General features: G+C 38.6%; 1 protein-coding gene across 1 annotated transcript in view; it reads left to right on the top strand.

Annotated features, from left to right (window-relative positions):
* The window catches only part of LOC110483230 (uncharacterized), a 305,944-nt gene that overhangs the window by 180,387 nt on the left and 104,807 nt on the right, over nt 1–20,750 (top strand). The window contains exon 5 of the mRNA XM_077790894.1: nt 13,962–14,032. Within this exon, the coding sequence (XP_077647020.1) occupies nt 13,962–13,985 (24 nt within the window). The 3' untranslated portion in view covers nt 13,986–14,032. The remainder of the gene's footprint in view (nt 1–13,961; nt 14,033–20,750) is intronic.

Here is a 20,750-nt window from a genome sequence, read left to right as displayed (position 1 = left end):
TCATGTGTTTGAACAGACTGCCTGTACAACACAGGCGATGACAAATTTTAAGTTGAGATAGATTTGTCCTCCAGTTCACAGACTGGCTCTTTTTGTTCCCTAGCATTGTTGTTCATCTTCTGTGCCTTTTCCATTCTCTGAGAGGAGAGAGACTGCACATAACTGGATATTCAACACCTGTGTTTCAATTATCATATCATTTGAAGAATCTGGTGCTTTACTTTATGTTCCTCAAGTAGTTATCTTGATTATTTGCTACTGCAGAGCTGCAGTAAACTTGTTTGTTTCTCCTTTTGTCTTTGCCTGAATTTGATTTCAGAAAGCAATCTCAGATGAAGGAGAGACTTCAGAGTCCTAATCACATGCTGGTGTTGTTAACTTTGTTGCTGCAAGTGGCAACAAAAAGTATACTTTACCTTATACTATATTAAATACCAAGAGCAGAATACATTGTTTTTCTTGTTATGCCTGTTTTTTTTGTGGTGGTTTTTGGTTTGGTTTGGTTTTTTTTTTTTTTTTTTTTTTTGCGAGGTCTTCCAGGACAGATATATCTGAAAACCATAATAGTCTTATTCAGGAAGAATTTTATACAATATTTCATTACAAGGCATACATGTGTTGGAGAGTTTTGTGAGAAAACAGCTCAGGGCACATTAAAGAACATATTACTTCTTTATCTCTCTTGTCAATTACCTTTGAGTCATCCTGTTTGCATAAGTTACAGGTCAATAAACAGATTTCAATGCAGAATCTGGTATCTACTGAGACACTAACATCATCCTGGGCTTATAAAAAGTGCAAAGTGCATATTTTATGGTCCTCTTCTTGTCCTAATGTGATTGTTCTTCTAATTTTCTTCTACAGAAGAATCCTAATGGCTCATTCAATGTGGTTTTATTTAAAGGATTTCTGCACATCCTTTTTTTATGGTCAGTGTGCAACTTTCTTCTGTGTGGGTAATGCTGGATAAGAATTGTTTCATTTGTACAATTTGCAAAATTCATCAGCTGCAGAAGGGGCAAGTTTATCACAGAAATTTGATAAGTTGGGTAGAGTCTCATTATAGAAAATAATAAATGTAATGGACTTCTGTGTTTCATTATTTTTCATTTCATTATGTATTCTGGAGCTTACAGAGTATTCATTTATTTTATTTCTTTCAATAACATTATGGTGTGCTCTGTGTTCTAGGCAAAGTCAGTCATTATTGAATAGAGAATTTCTGTTATTGAATAGTGAATTTCTATCCTTTTTCATCTTGGATTTTGATGTACAATTAGGCAAAATTTGGAAATACCAGAATTCCATTAAATCGAAACAGGATGGTTGGACATTTTCAACTGAGAGGAAATTATTTTTAATTCCTCAAATGGAAGATATTTGCTTTGCAAACTTCTGTAGTCTAAAGAGAGTTCTAGTACTGGCCCTTATTTGGGCCAGTATTCTTACCCTTATTCATGGTCCCCAGCTGCTGCTGCAGTTTCAAAACTGATTCTCACTCTGTGCCAATGGAATATCTGCATCCTGAGAAATACAGGTCATTACAGCTGGAGTCCTTTGAAGATCTGTGTCCTGCAAAGAGTAATTGCAGGAATGGAAAAAAAAAACCAATGGTAGAACAGGAAGAAATAAATAAAGCATTAGGTGTTCTTTATTGTTTCGCTGTTGATATTCCAGAAAAAATATGACAAGTCATGTACACCCAAAAATTTCATCTGACATATGAAGAGAAAATAATGCTTAGTCTTTTATGGTATTTGATTTTCTTTTTTTTTCCTCTCAGATAATCAGACTACTCTTCAGAAACATGTCAGAGAAGTTACGTAGGCATCAGTTTCCGTTGGACAAAAATATTTTGATTCCTTCAAAGGAAATAATACATTTGGACACAATAAGCCACAGATGCCTTTTCATTTTCTTCTTCAAGCATAAAGGCGTGTTGACCTTTTGTGATAGATTGCTTCCTGAGAATATAGTGAATTTATTTCCATTCTTTCTTCTCTCTGGAGATCAGTTTGTCTTCTCTTTATAGGGAGTAAATCATCCGTGTCTTATTTCTTTGGATTGAAGAACCCAACTAGCCCCTCATCTCTTTGACTTTTTCTCTTCCACCATCTGTTCATCATATGCTTTCATGGGCAAATCCACCCATCAAAACCAAAGAGTAGACACCTAGGATTGTATTGTAAATTAATTTATAGATGCATGTAAGATGATGGGAAAATCTGCTGAATTGCATTATACCAAGAACACTTTATCAGGTGAAACCAGAACATTCTGGGAATTCAGATACATATAAAAAGTTGGAATATAGACTTCATGTTTATTGCTAAACATGCAGACCTTTGTCTATTTCTTCATAGCATGTACACAATTTTATTCTAAGCACTGAAAAGTAATGCCCTGACCTTTTACTCCCCATACTGCTATTTGTTCTGCGTTCATGCCTAAAGAGGCTACCTGGAACAGAGGCCTGTTAAGGGAATAAAGTAGGTATTTATTAAGGGGCCTTCAAAGGATACATCTTGGGCAGTACAAGAGCCCAGCCAAGGCTACACCCAAGATGAAGGAGGGGTCATGACTTCACACTTTCATAAGTTCTGGTTCATTTACATGTTGGGGTTAATTGTCCAATTACAGCTTCAGGTTTTGAAGTTCCATCCTCCCAGACTGCTCTCGTCAATTTGCCATTGCTTATTCTTTTTGGGCCTGAAGCTGCAACAGTGTCCTTGGTTCTCAGGCTGGAAAAGGATTTTTTTGTCTAACTAAACTGTGAAGAGGACTTGCTAACACTTTCTATGAAATTCAGAGTTATTCACTAAGGCAGTACAGAACCTGAAAAGTATGAAAGCTAAAACTTAAGGCATTCATGTCAGCAGCCTCATAAGCTACAACTTGTCACAAGCAAGAGACAAATACTTAGAAAGCTTTCACTCTTTTTGATCTCTGTAATCAACTTTATTTCCTCTACAGAATTCCAATTATCCCATTAAACAATGAGTCAGGATGCTTATATTGATACAGGTGCCTTAATTGGTTAATTGGAACTCATGTCAGCCCCAGCTAAGAATTTGTTTCCCTCAGGTCTCCTTAGACAGCCACAGTTCCTCCTAAGCCATAATGGTAATTCCTGGCAGGTGTAGTGCCAGAGCACAGAATTTAGGTGCACCCACAAGCACCACACAGCACACACCAGTCCATGGTTAGCCATACATATACTTGCTGATGAGCTTTTATTTTCTTCTACCTTGTCATTTCTAACCTATTTAATTTTAATTATAAGACTGTGATCATACAGCACTGACCATATGCTTCTAAAACCCATTTGCAAGAAAAAACATCCTAATAATATTGCTTTTTTAGTAGCATTCCAAAGCAATTAAGCACCTATTAGATGCCAGTGAATTCTGCTTTCAGTCTATCATATGCACATTTATTTGCATATGCTGTCCTGTGAGTGATATAATTTTCATTATTGACTTATGAGGATAGAAATAATAGACAGACTATTTACTAAACTGTCTTTAACTCTGCATCAACAAAACAGCTAATTAAATGTGTAACAATTTTCACTGACATAAACTGTGAGATTTTAAAGTCAAGGTGAAGAGAAGGACAAACATTCATCTGTGCTCTCTAAGACTTGTTCTCACCATGGAAAGAAAGCAGGTTATCTAGTCCTGTAAATCATCTGAGAAACCAGACAGAACTACAGGTAGATCTTAAAAAGTAATTTCCTAGGAAATTAGTTTTTCAGGACCAGGGAAACCCACTAGTGAACTGTCAGGATTATTATATTCTAAACTTACATCCTGATAAATGTCATGAGCATGAGCTTCTGCTGTAGTCCCTAGGAGGCAGTTTCCAAAGGAGCTACAGAGTAATTAAGTGCTCTACTCAAGGGACTGTAATAGTTGTTTCTCAACTCCATTTCTGGTTTAGTTTACTTTACAGATTTAAGTTCTTTCTCTGTGCTGATGTAAATGAACTCACATTCTCCCCTCCTTATTCTGCTATATCAACTACAAGTTTGCAGGTAGGAACAGCTGTAGGAGGCATCATAGTCATCCCTAGTCCATAGACTGTAATCTTGTACCTGCCAGAGGCAGCAGCTTGTAGAGGGCAACTCAATCTGCACCTTGTGAGTTGCAGACTAACATTCAGAATGGGGGATGACTCTGCTTTTCTGATCATGGGAATGCATCTCTGTTTATCCTTTCAGAAGACACATTCAGCTCAGATAAAGTAAATTAAACAAGCAGCTTCTGCTAATGATCTTGTATAATATCTGCTTCAAATTCTCTCTGTTGTGGCTTGTGTGGTGGGTTGAAGCTGGATGGACACCAGAGAGCCACTGAAGCCACTCTGTCACTTCCCTCCTCAGCTGGACAGGGGAGAAAAAATACAGTGAAAGGCTTGTGGGTCAAGATAAGGATGGGGAGAGAGTACTCACTAGTTATTGTCATGGGCAAAACGGACTCAGCTTGGGGAAGTCAGTTTAATTTATTACCAATTAAATCAGAGTATGATAATAAGAAATAAATCCATATCTTAGAAACACCTTCCCCTACTTCTCCCTTCCTTCAAGGCATAAGTTTGCTCTTGTTTTTCTCCACCTTCCTCTCATCCAGTGGTCCAGGGGATGGGGAATGAAGTCTGTGGTCAGACCTTGTCTCAGCCACTCCTCTCTCCTCAGTGGGGCAGCTCTTCACTCCTCCCCTGCTCCGGTGGGGAGTCCCTTCTATGGGAGACAGTCCTGCACAAATGGCTCCAGAGTTGTTCCTCCCACACAGTCTCTCTCCTGTGGTGGCTCTGCCTTGTAGCCAGCTGGAATTGGCTCTGTTGCACTTGGGGAAAGCTTCTGGAAACTGCTCAGAGACCACTTCCAGCCATGCAAACCCAGTGCAGCTCGATTGTATGACCTGATGCCCCTCTGAAATGTGCTAAAAGCTTGATTTGCATATAATTTTAAATAATAATTAAAATAATATAGTTTGACTAGAAAACTCCCCATCAGTCCAAAAAGATAGTGGTATCTGCAGATGATACATTCTAGCAAAGCATCTTTTTATACACACAAGCTGACAGGGGAAATTTGTCAGTGGTTTAGTCACCACTCAGCTGAATCACCACAATCTCTTTTTAAAAATAGCTTCATTGCAGCAAGGGGATTCATCTCTCCTTTAGTAAATTAGATTAAATGTAATACAACAGGTACTCTGCAGAGGTATATTTTGGGATAGAACAGAGCTCTGTTTCTTCTTGTGGGTGTTGGCTATTTAATATTTTTTGAGTAGTATCTTTTATAGACTGGGGTGCCAATTGCTGCTATGCAGCAGTATGAAATAATGCCATTCCAAATGTGCCATCTTCAGGAATACTGCTTCTGAATATGATCATAAAACTAGTGAGGTTTCTCCTTGTAGGCATAAGTGAACTGTATAAAATAAGTTCCTTTTCATACAAAGCATAATTGTCACAAAAGAATAAAAGCAGCAATTAGGACACCTGTCTTAGGGAGGGAACCACTTAAGGTGGTGATTTAGGCCCAGGGTAAAGCATTCCTTTCACCTAGGCTGCACAAAACAGCAGCTGGTACACCAGGCTCTTGAGCACAGAGAGCTCATATTTTGGAATTCTTATTCCTAATGAGTTCAACCACTATCCATTCCCTTCTTCCAAAAGATTCACTGAGATACTTGCACACATTTATGTAGTAGTATCTGGTGTTTTGATTCCTTACAGTTTCATCTCAAAGTCAAAAGGCAGCAGTGCTGAAAATCAGAGCTGGGTAAATTCCAGCATGTTCAGCATATTCATCACAAATAGCAGAATTTGTGAATTATTGTCTCCTCAGTGATTAGATTTCTGAATGTGAATGAAATTGACAGAAGTTTTTAATATCTCTGATACTTCTAAGTTTCTTCTCTGATTTCTCTGGTATCTAGAGAACTATGAATGCAAATGGAAGGGTTTTCCTCTCAGGTGGGACACTTCTCGGATCTCTCTGGTTTTTTGGGGCCACTGTTTTCATAATGAAGAAATTTTGTTTCTGTTCAACTCTAAGGATGCTTTTTTTCTTTTATATCCATCTTCATTTTCTACTGTCAGGAGCAACCTTCAAGGCATCATGAGCTGGCTTTCTGGCATCACAGGCTTGAATTTCTGACCTTGCAATGGCAGTGCTCGTGAGATTTCCAGATCAGTTTTATGTCATCAAGGAGCCGATTACTGAAAAAAAAATTCAAACATTTGATTTTGCATTGAAAGCAACTTCAGCTCTTTTAAAGTTTACTCATTAATTGCTAGGATTTGCTTTATAGCATCTACAGCTGGGAAGAAACAGACAAGATCTTCTGGCAATTTGAGCTCATTTAGCTTGCAAAAGCCACTGAAATAAATGTATACTTCTACATAAGTGTTATCAATGCATATGTTCTCTAGGAATTGGAATAAGCCCAATGTGGCCATGCACTTTCCAGATAAAAAGGGGATGTCCTCAGAGCAAGGTTACTTACAAACCACAAAAGATTTTTGGTATTTAAAAAAAAGCTGATTCCAGACTGGGTTTTTGTGAAAGAGTCTATACTAGAAAATAGTGGGGAGTCTGCAGCAAGGAAGGTCAGGGTTAGAGACATAATAGTTAGCTGTAAACTCATCCCATCTTTTCTATTTCTTGGGTTTAGACTGGGTCTATCCCAAGGTATCCTTTATAAATTAATAGGTACCTTTATAAATTAATAGGGCAATGAACAGTCATGATATTGGGACACCTACATGGGCAGTGAGAGTGTGGCTGAGAGGCTGGGCTGCAATACAGTGGTGGTAACACAGCTGTGTTTCCTGAACAAAATCCAGAGCTTAATTTTCAGGGTCTGAATAGTTTTAAACCCTTCAATTGTGGGGAGCAGTAAACATCTTCCTTGTTATTCAGATATTTTAATGGTTTTATTAGCACTTGCCAAATTTTGTCCATTGCTCATTTCAGATATTTGCATCCCACCCTAATGACTCTCTTACAGCCACTGTAATACATGCTGGGTGTGTATTGTTGCCAGCATTCCACTGAAATGAAAGGTGATCACATCTGGGGCATTATTGTAAATGTGTCATCATCACATGTGCCGTAACTTCTGAGCTTTGGATGTGTGCTTTAGCAACAGTGGGATTATTGGCAGAATATGATGTGGAATTATCCAAAATGTTCATGCAGAGGCTGCACATCCTGTGTTCATTAATTGTTTTCAATCTCAAGGACTCCAGTTAATTCCTCACGGATTGGAACTACACAGACAAATCCCATGACAATTAATTATTCATTTGTTTTTCATAAGAAAACAATAATCTTCAGATTTAATTTGATTTGGTGTTTAAAATGGAAATCTGAGGAAGGCTTTCCTGCTGCTTGAAGTGAATAGCAAATGAAGAGCTTCCTGGAAGACTGCACATAATTTCCACATGTTTAGAGCAGCATGGTTTAGAAAGGTTTGTAGCAGCACTGAGGGACAGCCACCACAGCAGAATTACCGACTCACTGCTCTTCACAGTTGTTGTCCAAAGGTGGCCTCAGTAGAATTGTCAGAAGCAAAACTAAAATAGGTTTGAGAAGGTCTGAGTTGGTTGCCTCTGACCTCCTGGGAATGTGAAAAGGAGTGGGACTGCTGTTGCCAAGCCCATGCAGGAAGGAAGCTCTAGCGCTTGTCCAACCGACCAAAGTGAAGCAGGAGTCTCTCCATTCCCCAGCTTTCCTCCAGTGCAATCACTAAGTTGGAGGGCACAGATACTGTTACCAGCTCAGGTCACCCCTACAAGGCAGCTCACTGGGGTCTGACCACCACATATTTCAAGGAGGAGCACACCTTAGCCAGCATAGCAGCCCTGCCCTCCCTCGACCTGCTGGCCACAGTTCTCTTGGTGCAGCCCAGGACACAATTTACTTTCTGGCCTTCAAATGCACATGGGCAACTCATGTCCCACCTCTCCCCCACCATCACCCCCAAGTCCTGCCAGGCAGGGCTACTCTCAATGTGTTCATCCCCCAGCCTGGATTGATACTGAGGGTGCCTTGACCCAGGTGCACCCTTGCACTTCATCTTGTTAAACCTCATGGGATTCCTATGGGACCAGTTCTTGAGACTGTCCAGGTCCCAAAGCTGTACTTCAGGTGTGGCAACCACACCACTCAGCTTGATGTCATCTGCAGACTTGCTGAGGGTCACCATTATTTCTGAGTCTATCTGAATAGTCATTTGAGAGATTTGTCTGCCAGCTGCCCTGCTATTGGGAAATTTTTGATGGTAGCATAATGTTTGTACATGTCTGTTGGCCACTCTGCATTGAAATAGAGAGGATCAAGCTCACAATTTCACCTGTCTTCTGCAAATCAGAGCATCAGTATTGGTAAAGCAGAGCTTTCTAGAGGCTCCTTTATTTTAGTGATATTTTAGTCAAGACTATCTTGTTAAGCAGAACTGGTTTATTGCATCTATTTACATGTGTTAATAGGAAAAAAAAATGTTAGATACAGCAATTGCTACATTTTTTCTTCAGAAATGAGGATGCTGGACTCATTTGTGCTTTCTGCCCATGGTGAAGCATATAGTGATTGCAGCAGGGCCACCTTCACACGCCTGGGTTCAGAAATCAGTGTCCAGAGCTGCAAGTGTTTTCCCAGCAGTAAGACAGACAAGAGTTCTCAGTCTTCTCAAAAAGAGACTCTTTTTATCTCTCCTTGCAAGGTGATCAGTGTTATCAGCTGGTTTGAGAGCCCATTTGTGCCAGAGCAGTGCAAAAGAAACAAAGCATGGAGTACAGTGCTCTCAGACCTTATTTTTAGACTGGAAATAATATTGGTTTTATCTTCCTTGATGACTGTTTTCAAAGGCACACAGGGTGGACATTGCTATTTTACCTGTGAGTGCAACCTTGTTTACAAAATCAAGGAAACATTTAAATGTGCCAAGATTGTAGATAGTAGCTTTCTTTCCAGTTTTTTCTTGTTCTGGTTGTTGTTTGATTTTTGTTGTCTCAGCAAAAAAAAAAAAAAAAAAAAAAAAAAAATCCACCAAGTAACTGATTTAAATAGAATATGATATTTTCTTTGCTGTACACAGGGGAAGTATTGGTTTGGTTTTTTAATTTTTTTGGAAAGACCAGACTTTCTGTGATTCACTGAATCTGTGTAGAAGGTACCTGCAGAAAACATGATAGCACCTTTTGCAGTACTTGTATTCTTTATACAATAAGATAGTTTTTTATTTCTTATTCAGATTCCCAATGAACTGGTACCTTCTTGGTAAACAAGCTGTTGGGAGGTCCTCCCGTTTTCAGCATCATCTTGATCTCATGAAAATCTCCTGGAGAGTTATATGTTGTGGTGGCAGAGCATACTTAACCACTGATTATCTGAACTTCGAGAGGTCACCGATGAATTGTTTGTCAGCTTCCTTCACTGGCTGAGAATGATTGTTTTCATGGTTTCTCTGTTTAGCTGACTTATCTTTGCATGTTTCCCTTCAGTGTTTTGGGAGTGCATCTGAATCCAGGTTTCTATGCAGAAAAGCCAGATATTTTACTAATTCCTTGGGGTAAGTGTGATGTGATAATCTGACCCTGTCAGCAGTGACAAAACTTTCAGTCCCTGGGAGGTGAGAAGGAAGAGGAGGGTGTGAAGGATGAGGTGCATACACCTTCAAACCTGGACTATCTGTTTCTTCTGCTTATATTTGACTGGCATGGAGACCACTGTTGGCTAAGGTGAATGACCCTTAAGTCCAAGAGATGACTTAGAAGCACTTTTAAATGGCCAAGGTATTAGGAGCTGCAGTTTTCTTGCTGATCCTGGCCTTTATTCATGTTCCTGCAACTCTGGGGGGTGAGCAAAGACATGGCTGGGGAGGCTCTGTGCCAGGTGAGGATGTGTTTACCCAGGAGGGATCCCTTCAATCAGGATATGCTGTCAGGTTAGGGCTGCTTGTTTGTTTGGCCGAGTCAAACTAGCTGGAAAAGGGGCTGGTTTGAATGTACAGCAGTAGCTAAATAAGTAATTGCAGATATAGGGGGCACTCCCTGGAGAATCAGGGCAGGTTTGGTTGTTGTAATCCCTTGCTAATGAAGCTACCAATGCTGTAAATGGCAAAGGGGAAAAGAGGCTCAGGCAGAGCAGCAGAAAACCAGAGGACAAACACATTTTAAACCTTTTCTTCCTAACTTGGTATATAGCTTTGATCATTTCACAGAAACTAATTCAGGAAAGGAATGACATCAGAGAGGCAAAGAATCCATTTTATCCTCCTTTTTCTTCTTTTTAGAATGTTTTCTTCAATACAGATACGGCAAAAGGACAGAACAACGGCATGAAAAAATAGAGATAGCAATTTCAAGAAAAAAGGAATGCACTAAATGCTACCTGCTGTCTACCCCATTTCAGATAAAAGTAGTGAGTCTCACTGCACGTTTTAATCTCAAGAATTCAAACTTTAAGTTGAAATGTTTTTTTCATTGGAATTTTGGGATAAATTTAAGAATAGGCAGAGAGAGAGGAGAAACAGTCAGGGACTAATCAAGGACTAATTTGTTTCAAATCTGTTATATCCAAATATCACAGAGAAATGCCTTAACATAGATGTTTTATCAAAGGAAAGCCAATTTGAGATCATAAAACAAAAGATGAAAAATGTCTTAACAGAAGATTAATAGAAACATAAATACTCTTTTTCTAGAGGAACAAGGAAAAGAGCCTCAGATGAGACACTTAAAGAAAAGAAAATTGTGCCTAGTAATCTTGAAAGAAGATAACTGCAGTTATGTCATGCAAGACAACTAACACAAGTTGAAGCTTTTCTATCCCTTCCTTCTCCCTCATTGCTCTGGGGCTGGGATCCTACACTCATCATCTGCCATTGGTGAAACAGCTGTGCAGAGGCTTTGCCAGGAGCTGTGATGTGTTGGAACTTCACAAAGGGTGAGGGAGGTCTACACCACAGGAGAAACACCCCCAAATCTGAGTTTAGACATCCCCTAGAGATCACAGGAATCAGAAACAGCAGTGTGGGGTGTTAAAGAGGAATTGGCATGGTGAAGGTAACCACATGAATCACACAACTTGGGGTGGTCAAAAGTCCAGTCACGGTTTATCAGCACCTTCCTCAAGGAAGCCAGGAGCTGACTGTAAATCAGGAACATGTTTCTCTAAAGCCCCTGGATGAGTTTTTCTTACTTAGCTGTTTAACTGCTAAGTCTTTTGCTTGTCTCTGTCTTCAGCCATCTCTGATTTAAACAGGTGGACCCTATTTTTAGGGTCTTCCATCTTACTGTTGAGTGCCCCTGAGACAGGGATGTGCTTCAGCATTTTAGGGCTTTCCCGTGATCCAAATTTTTTAGAAGTTTAAGTAGAACCAGGTGGTATTTTTCTGTCATATCATACTTAATGAACAATGCTTAATATGCCACAGAGCTTTGATGCCTACCTCTGAAAAACAAAAAGGAATAGACCTTCTAATCTGTGGAGTCAATATAGTAGCCAGTTCCTTGGATGGCTCGCATTTTTTATATGGCTAGGTTCCAGGTCCATGAAGCTTTATTGTGCTCAGATAATAGGTACTAGCACCAAGGCCTGCTCCAAAGTCCACCTGAAGCCATTAGAAAGGCACTCTTGATCATCCTGCTTTGAAGAGTTGCCCCCATCCTTGTATTTGTCTCTCCCAATCTGAAGGGTGCATGAGGACTGCAGCCAGAGGAGCCACAAAGCTCTGACTGAGGGCCTGAAGGCACCAGGAGCCCAAGCAGACCTGGGAGCAGCTCTGATGAGAAGCAGGGTTTACTGCTTCAGTGTCACACGGGCAGTGGGCTGCTTTTTTTGACCTCAGCAGATGATTGTACATGGACCTGAACTACAGTGGTTGGACTTGAGTCAGAAACTTTGAAGTGTGGGGTCTTTCTGACACCTTATACTATGCTATGAAACAAGTATCTAAAAATCTATTGTATTTCTTTAGGAAGTCAGTGTTTTTCTTACTCAGATAATTATGTGTGATTATAAGCATTCCTCTGTAAAATATCACCAAAAATAAATTCAGTTCAAATATGATAAGGACACAAATATATAATACAAAAATTACCAGGGTGGATTTTTAACAAGAATTTTGCTTACTTTTTCCCTAGTGAATGCTCTCTAATTCTTCTCAATGTTGGTAACTGTTTACATTATTTTATACATATTCATATTTATACATTCATTTATATTTATTACATTCAAAAACAAAAACATGGGGAGACTTTTTAGTCAGCTGTACAAAAGTACTTACTGCTGGTCTTTATTTGATAATTGAGAAAAAAGTAAAAAATCCAAACAGATTACTAGATCTCCATAGGAGGCCAAAGAAGCTGCGAAGTTCATTTTAACAACATACCATGACTGGAGCAGGAGCTGGACATAATACAAGCAAGAGAGGTTAAGAAGAGAGAGGTGAATCTGTATTAGGTTGTCATGGTCAGCAGCTACATATTTTGATTTATCTTTGCCTTTCCTGTTCCTTTTGCTCAGCCTGATGGGACTGCAGCAGTGTTGCCACACTTGGGGAAAGGATGTGGCCTCTTCCTGGGGACTGCAACACAAAATGTTTTCTGTTCCTCTCTTTTCTTTTGCTCTTTGGGGCAAATTTAATAATATAACTAATTTAATAATATACTCTGCAAAGAGTATGGGCCCCCAAAGCAGCACAGGCATTTTTTATGCCAAACCCCCCTAAGAAACTCAATACCCCTTGGATATACAGCTGCTCTTGTCTTAGGAGTCAAGGCAAGACAGCTTTTCTATTGAGGCACCAGACCCAGAATCACAGCTAACATCTTGCACTTCCCACACCAGTGGTCCCTTGAGGCTTGAGGAGGAAACTGGATTATGAATAACGAGGTACCTGAACAGCTGGTGACTCACTGGAAGTCTGTGGTCTGAGATATTGACAGTCTGCCAACAATTTGGTCATGGTTGTCAGTGAGAGGAAAGATAAGAGCGGAACCACAAAGTGGTGTTGATTTTTAAAGGTCAGCAGACTTGTGGTTCAAAGTCACTGTGGGAGCAATCTTCTGGATTTTCACAGAGATTCACTGATAAAAGGAAAACTAAAAAAATGTGGATTATGTCCTTTTAATACAAAATACCTACAAATTAGAATTCTGAATACAATGGCCCAAACATTACTGCATATTCTTCTTTGTGTTCCAATGTGGAAGTTATTTTGAAACATTTCTCATCACAGGAATACCAAGTTTATGGGAATATTTGCTTGTGCATTTGATTGTCTTCATCCCAAAGGTGATATAAATAAATTTATGCAATGGGATTACCAGGAAGAAACCAATGAGCCCTATTTGCTTGTAGTTCATCATCTGTATTGAAGAAGGTGGAAAAGCCACCAGAGTTAACAAATGTGTCTGAAAATCATGCTTTCTTTTTATTGTAGTCTTACTGATCTTTACCAACTTGACAAAATGACATTCAACTTGTAAATATTGCTAGTGATTGTGTGCATTAATGCAGCTAATATCACTGGGGTTTTCATTTGACACAAAACAAATGTAACAAAAAAACCAAATCAAATTATCCTCAATATAAATGAGTTATAGTATGTTCACAGTGCTGCAGCCCTGGAAAAATGGAATATTCTAAACCAGCTAAAAAAAGTCAGAACCCATGGGAAAGTTGTAGGTCCCTGAACTAGAGATGGTTAGATGGAATAATTTATCCTCCAGGTGAGTCTTTCCATCTCTGACAGCATCTGTCTCATTTGTTATTTCTCTGCCTCCTACTTTATCTGGCTCACAGATGTTACCCTCCCTGCATTTTTGTGAACTTGTTAACACAATACTAAGATATTTTCCCTTTTCATGTCTTGTTCTGTTGAATTACTCAGTCAAAAACATACATTAATCAAGCTTAATTTCTTCCTTTTGCTCCACAGATTCAGGCAGCGATTATTACTTAAGACACCATCTCTTTGAAGAGTATATATGCAATAATGCTCCATTTCAGGTAGGTAGTCCAGATAATCTTTTAAATATTACTATACTTCTCCTAGCTTGATTTTCTTTTCTGACTCAAAGCAAAATCATTAAAAATATCTTTTGGAATACGGGCAAAAATAAGAATAGATATCAAATATAAGCTGACATAAGCCCGTTTCATCCATACTGAGAAATTCCTCACTTTCTGTAGAAAGTTTTTCAACTTCTTTGTGGCACAGCAGAATTAAACTTAAAACTCATCCTTCCTTGCTGTCATTGCATTGTGCAGAATATCTGCTCACTGCAGTTGTGGAGCTGACTGCTGTAGAGGTGAATAAAGCCATTGTTTGTCTTCGTACTTCCTTGTATTGAATGAGTCCCTGACACTGAGAGTGAGGTACAGAAAAGTAATGTGCAAACTTAAATTGTGTGGGTGAGAGGACCACTCTAATACAGTCACTGGGTTTTTTCTTTGTGATTCTTTGAGTGCTTTGTGATTTCCTTAGCTCTTCACTGCCTTACATAGACAATATTTTATCAGTAGAGTAACTGATGCAGAGCCCTTCTAGAGTTATCCTGACTTATTAAAAAAAAAAAGGCTGCAACTTTTGTTAAAGAGAAATTCAGCCTGTCCTGAAATACATTTTTCTACACCCCTCTAAACTATGGCAAGCCCAGTTCAAAGTTACCAGAATATGGCATTCTTACTTGTACTGAGTAGACTTTTTTCCTTTTTTAATATTAAAAATTTTAGAATTACTTTTTTTTTCCTTGGAGACTTATAATGCTAATATTTGAAGTGGGGCACCGTTTATCTAGATAGTGACTGCAACAGTAACATTGTTCATTTGAATAAGCTGGACTGACTTACAGCTGTTGCTGTCTTTTTTTATTCTCATGAGCTTGTAACACCATGCTGAAGATGAAAAGTGAAACTCTTGGGATAAAAAAAGCGCTTTTCTGGGGTTTTGTTTGTTTGTTTGTTTGTTTTTCCTTTCAAGGAACACAGGACACTCAAGGAAAATGTACAGGAGTTGAATGCTCTGTAAAATTTCTTAGAAAACTGTATTTTTGTGGCTCCAAAAAAGGACTCCTTGACCTGCATCACTTCCTCATAACTAAGCAACACTGTGCCATAGAAAGCACATATTGAAAGATTTCTTCTTAGCCAGATCCTCCTCTGCTTGTCCACTGCTCCACTTGTAGATCTTCTTGTGTCTAAAAAGTGGTAGCAAGTCTAATAGGTTCACACTTCAGGCTTGACACAACTCAACAGAAATCTTTGTCCATCACAAGATGAAAAATAATTGAACCTAGGCTTCCTGGCATCTGACTAGAGACATGGAGTATTCAGAATGTCTCAGCAAATTTAAAGTTTTTGGTTCTCCACTAACTAAACCTTTTACTTTATATGTATTAAGTCAAAATGTAAAAAACCCCAAACCAATCAACTACCAACAAAAAAAAAAAACACCACCAAAAAAAATACTCCAACAAAAACCTCCAAACCTTTAATTTGTAGATGGTAATATTTGTATTCCTTTGAAAAATCTCTTAATAGCATCAGGCAATCCAACTCCTCTAGTTTTTGCAAGAAAAAAAATAGAATATTTAATATATTTAAATTTCATATAATAGAAAATTTGCCTTGCCTTGCCTTGCCTCATTGTTTTTTGGTTGGCTGGTTAGTTTTGTCTTGGCCTTTCTGTGCTCATGGTATTTTCCTCCTTAATCCTCCTTCGATTTTGGATTAGAACTCAATCCCCACACTAGGTTCAGAATTTTGCTGAATTCATCTGTTGTTGCTTGAATCCCTGAAGTGAGTTCTATTTTATTATGGAATGCTTAGGAATTACTGAAACTTCTGAGACTGTTAATGAGAAGCTGGAAGTCCAATGATTAATTAATATATTGTAGTCTCTTTTACTTGGTTTTAGTTCTGTACCATTGCCTGGGGGGACGTATCTCTTAGGTTGTCTGGCAGCAGCCTCATTATTAACAGAAATAGGCCATAACTTCTTCAAATAAAATATTTTCATTGATCTTAAATGAGAAATTTTAACTCTGAACACTCTGTTTAGTTTCATAGCTGTCTTTTTGTGTCATTGTTGTAACACTGGGACTCTACAAGGTCACACCACTTTGTGCTGTGCATCATTAAGGCTTGCAGGTCAAGCACACTTGGGTCAGGAGCTACACTCAAAAACAACAGCAAATATTGAAGTTTAAGTGGATGGCATTAGTCCCCAGAGGTCAGAATAAAAGTGCCCAATGCCATTTTGATTCAGGAGGGAGCATCTTTCTGATACTTTTCATTAAAAAACCCAAACAATTCCAATATTTAACCTGCAGTCACGAGAGTTTAGGACCACAGATACCTTCGGATGTGCAGCTTACATCCAGATCTTCTTAAAATCAAGAAGAAAAAGCACACACAGATAAGGGTCAGTGAGTAATTTAAAAAAGGCAATCAAAAGGTTCAAAATTACCTGTTGGTGTCTGATCTACAAAAATCACCAAAAGCTACCAGCTGACATTTTCTGGCCATGGGAATGGCTGTAGGGATGCTAACTCTAGTAGCCCCAGCACTGAGAGCTACCTTCTGTCTAATTAAATCCCATTCTAGTTTTAGGAACACAAGGATTCACTTTGTATTTTGTGAGACTATCTGGATTAAAGTGATATAAATCAGTCAGTGTAATATGATTTTGCAATTTTTTTTTTATATTTAGGAAAGTGTCTCAAGAATAAAATGTTGAAAAATTTGGAATATTGTATGTAACACTTTTGGGTAATATTATGCAACATTCAGCTGAAAGATTGTGGCAAGATGCAATGATAAGTGGGATGTAAGAAGAGTAAGATTTGGTAGCATAGGATAAACAGAACAGGTATTTCAGAGTGCCCTGAAAGAACATACTCTTCCTAAGGCTGAAATCTGTATTCACGTGGGCTGGTGGAAGAGCAATATATATTCTACATAATCACATTAATACAAAACCTTTGCATTTCTGAAGGGTGTGTAAATTGCTGTAGGTTATTCAGAGATTTGGGGTTATTTCCTCTGTCTTATCAGTTCCTAATTTCCCCCTTACTTATTTTCCCACTAATTTTTGTCTCTAATATTTCACATTAGGAGGGATTTGTCTTCACTGTCATTGACTTTTGGAATCATTTGTTCCCTGTGGTGTAAACTGCTTATGGCAATGCACATCATTCCTCCTATAATATGGAGAAATTAAATAAAATATACCATGATATTCTTTTATTGGATATTTACACTCAGACATTTAAGAAAGAAAGTGAAGGCCAAGTAGAAAGATCTTTAGTGACTTGACCCAGAAGGTTCTGACATAGGTGCCCCACAGTGCAGTGTGTGTGCCTTTGCTGCATAAAAATGGATCAGCAGTCAGAGGCATCAAAGACTGGCTTTGACCCATTCCTCTATAAACAGTTATTTCTCATTAGGTTATTACAGGTCACTCATATTATAATTTGAATTTCAAATTTCTATGATCTAAAAACGATCTACAGATCTGTATGATCTACAGAATCAATGGATATTATAGACATGTTTAATAAAGGAAAAATTGTATCAGTACTTGGAAAATTATGAAAATATCAGTTTCCTGCACAGATCTAAAATTTATTGTTTCTACTAATGTCTGTATAAAGAGAATACATATATATATATATATATATATATATATATTGAAGTTTGAAGTTTGAAGTTTGAAAGTTTGAAGTTGAAAAGTTGACTAGGAAAAAAAAGAGGGGGGACCAGTAAGGGACAGACTAACAGGAGCACATCCTTAATTGCTCTAGGCAGACCACCTCTGAAATAAGTGTTTTGGCTGCTTCAGCCAAGGGAAAAGGATTGGTCAGAGCTTAGTTTGTTAGCAAATTCAGCTATAACTCATCTTTAATAAATCAGGCTTTGCTTCTTCTACTGGTCTCAGAACTGTTTGTAATATGTTTATTTTAGGGTCCTGTGCCTGCCATAAATCTGAGGCTGTTTATCAAGCAGTGACAATGATTTATTGGTATGACTATATTGGTTCCCAGAAGTGGGACTGAACAGAGTTCATGTTTCTCTCTCTCTTTTTTTTTTTTTTTTTTTTTTTTTTTTTTTTTTTTTTTTTTAAAAAAAAAAAAAAAAGGATCACTTATCATCACATTCATCTGTGGTCAGAGTCCATGAGTGGGGTTTACTTTTAACCAGAGTGGCTCTGAAAGAGATAATTTTTGCTGCGTGAATTTCAATTAGTGTGCTTCAGTTTAATTTTTTTTTCCCTGATGATGTAACTTAAACAATATCAATTTTTTCTCAACAACATGGGACTGGACTGGATCTCCTGGGCTGACTCTAAAAGAAGCCTTTTCCTTTCAAGATTTTTTTTCTCTGTTTCAGCAGAAGTGGGAGAGTCATTTCCAAGAATAAAAGTAAGAGAATTGGAGCAGGGCAGAGAAGGGTAAGGTGCCTGGGCATGAAGAAGAGAAAATAAAAGACCTGAGGAGTGGCTGAGACCTGAGGATGTTGAACATCCTGCACCCAGAGGACCAGAGGACAAGGGCATACATTTGTTTCTCTGATGCCAGAGAACACTTGCAAAGGCACTATTCAACCACATTTCTTAGTTCATACAGGATAGAGACACATGGCTACTTTTTAGCCAGGGTGGTTTTATATCAAGGCAGCCTCTGTAGGATGCTGCTTCAATTTCTGTGTGCCCTGATACTGATTTTTGAAGACAGCCTGAATATTGGATTTGAATAGCTGACTTTGTACACTTAACCTTATTGTCTTAACATAATATGTGTGAGTTAATAGAGATATAAGATTAAGGGGAAAAATGCCAAAAAGCAAAGCCTAAGTATAAACAATGCAGCTGGAATGAACTAAGAGAGAGACAGGGCTGTTGCTACCTGCTCGTTTCCTTCTTCTCTATCCACAGCCACATAAAATGCGAATTTTTCCTGAACTGGTGTAGATTTCCTTTACTGGCAAGGCTAATGGAGAATGGAAACTCAAAGGGCAGCTTTTTTTGTTGCACCTGCTGTGTAAATAGACCAACAGCTTAAATATGGTCAAAGTAAGGCTTTTCATCCACCATGATGCTTTATTAAACTGTGAAATGTGGGATTGGGTAAAAGGAGGAGCAGAAACAGTTATGAATGCTGCTTCTATTTTGATAGTGATGCTCTCAAGTAAGGCTAAGACATGGAGGTTTTGAGCTCTACAGTGAGAAAACTTGGACTGAAACAATTTTACATCTCCTTCTCCAGATCCTTCCTTGTCTGTGCTAGCACACACTCTCTGATCTCCATTCAAGTTATAAGCACACAGATTGCTAAAGCCATCTTTTTTTTCCCTTTTGACCTGATTATGACACTTCCAGCTTTGAAACATTATTTATGCTGTCTTCTCCTCTCCATTCTTTTCTTCTCTGTGCCATCTCCTTCAAAGGCCCACACAATTCTTTTTCCTTATTTAATCCTTCTGACATGCTTCCAAATGCCCTTAGTCCTCTGCAAGTGCTTCCCAGTCTTTTCTGACAGCTTAGATGAGAGTTGGCTCATATAGTTCCAATTATTTGCAAAATTTTTCACAGTGTTTGGAGATGAGGTCTGTCTGAGCAGAGAAAATGTCTTTCATTGCATAATCACTTGTGGAAGATTTTTCTAAAGCTTCCTGTGAACCTCTTTGATTCACAACAAGGAAAATATGGAAATGAAATAGGAACATGAGTGAGTTCTTATGCTGATTGTGGAAAGGCTGGGTAGCAGCCTGTTGGAGAGAGATGGAGGCCTGAAATCCACACAAACATTGCCTTTGGCTGGAATGTGTCCTTTGAGGTTTGTCTATCATTGGCATAAAATCTGTTTTAAACAACCAAATGCCAAAATTACCATCCCACACTTACCTGGATCTCATGCTGACTGTCTAGGGGAAAAGTTTCTTCTAATATGAAAACAAAGCATGGTTAATAATGATGATACTTGAGAAAAAGAATATGGGCAGATACCAAGTAAAACTGAGATAGCTGTTCCTTCCAGAAACTCCTTTCAAACCATTAGGTGCACTGTGGATGCAGTGGTGTTAAATCTTCTCATATAATGGAGAATTAAAAAAAAAATCAAAAACAGGGAGAAAAGTTTTTTTGAACAGGAATTGCAGTTTGTCTGTGCATCACCACGGCCTTTCCTCTTTCTGCTGGCCAAAGATGAAGTGCAGGGCTTGAAGGGACCAGTTTGACAGGCACACACGTGGCGAGGCAGAAGGTTGTCCCTCAGTCACTGAGCTGCAGCCCAGCGCCTTCACTCCAGGTTACATCACACCTGACTGAGCCCCCTGGGGACTCTGCAGGGAAGACAAATGTTTATGGGATCACAGCAGGCTGAGCTCCCCAGACACACATCCTCTCAAAGTGTGCCTGCTTCTATAAAGTCAGAAAGCTTTGATTAATAGGAATAGCACCAGACTTTAAGGTGCACTTTATTTCATTGATGAACTTTGAGGTGTCTCCTGCAGTAACAGTTTTGTAAACTGTAATCGTTAACATCGCTTATTCGGGATTTACCGGAGTGACTAACGTTGCCTGTTTTTTCAGGCTGCTACAGGGATAAATAACTGATGTTGAAGAAGCAAATCAGGATCTCTGCGAAAAAAAAAATAAGAAAAGAAAAAAAAATAAAAATAATTGTGTGTGGGTTTTGGAACCAGCAAATCATTTTTCTGAGGTGCC

This window comes from Lonchura striata, chromosome 2 (genome assembly GCF_046129695.1).
Source record: "Lonchura striata isolate bLonStr1 chromosome 2, bLonStr1.mat, whole genome shotgun sequence".
Taxonomy (NCBI): Eukaryota; Metazoa; Chordata; class Aves; order Passeriformes; family Estrildidae; genus Lonchura; species Lonchura striata.
This window is presented reverse-complemented; position numbering and strand designations above follow the sequence as displayed.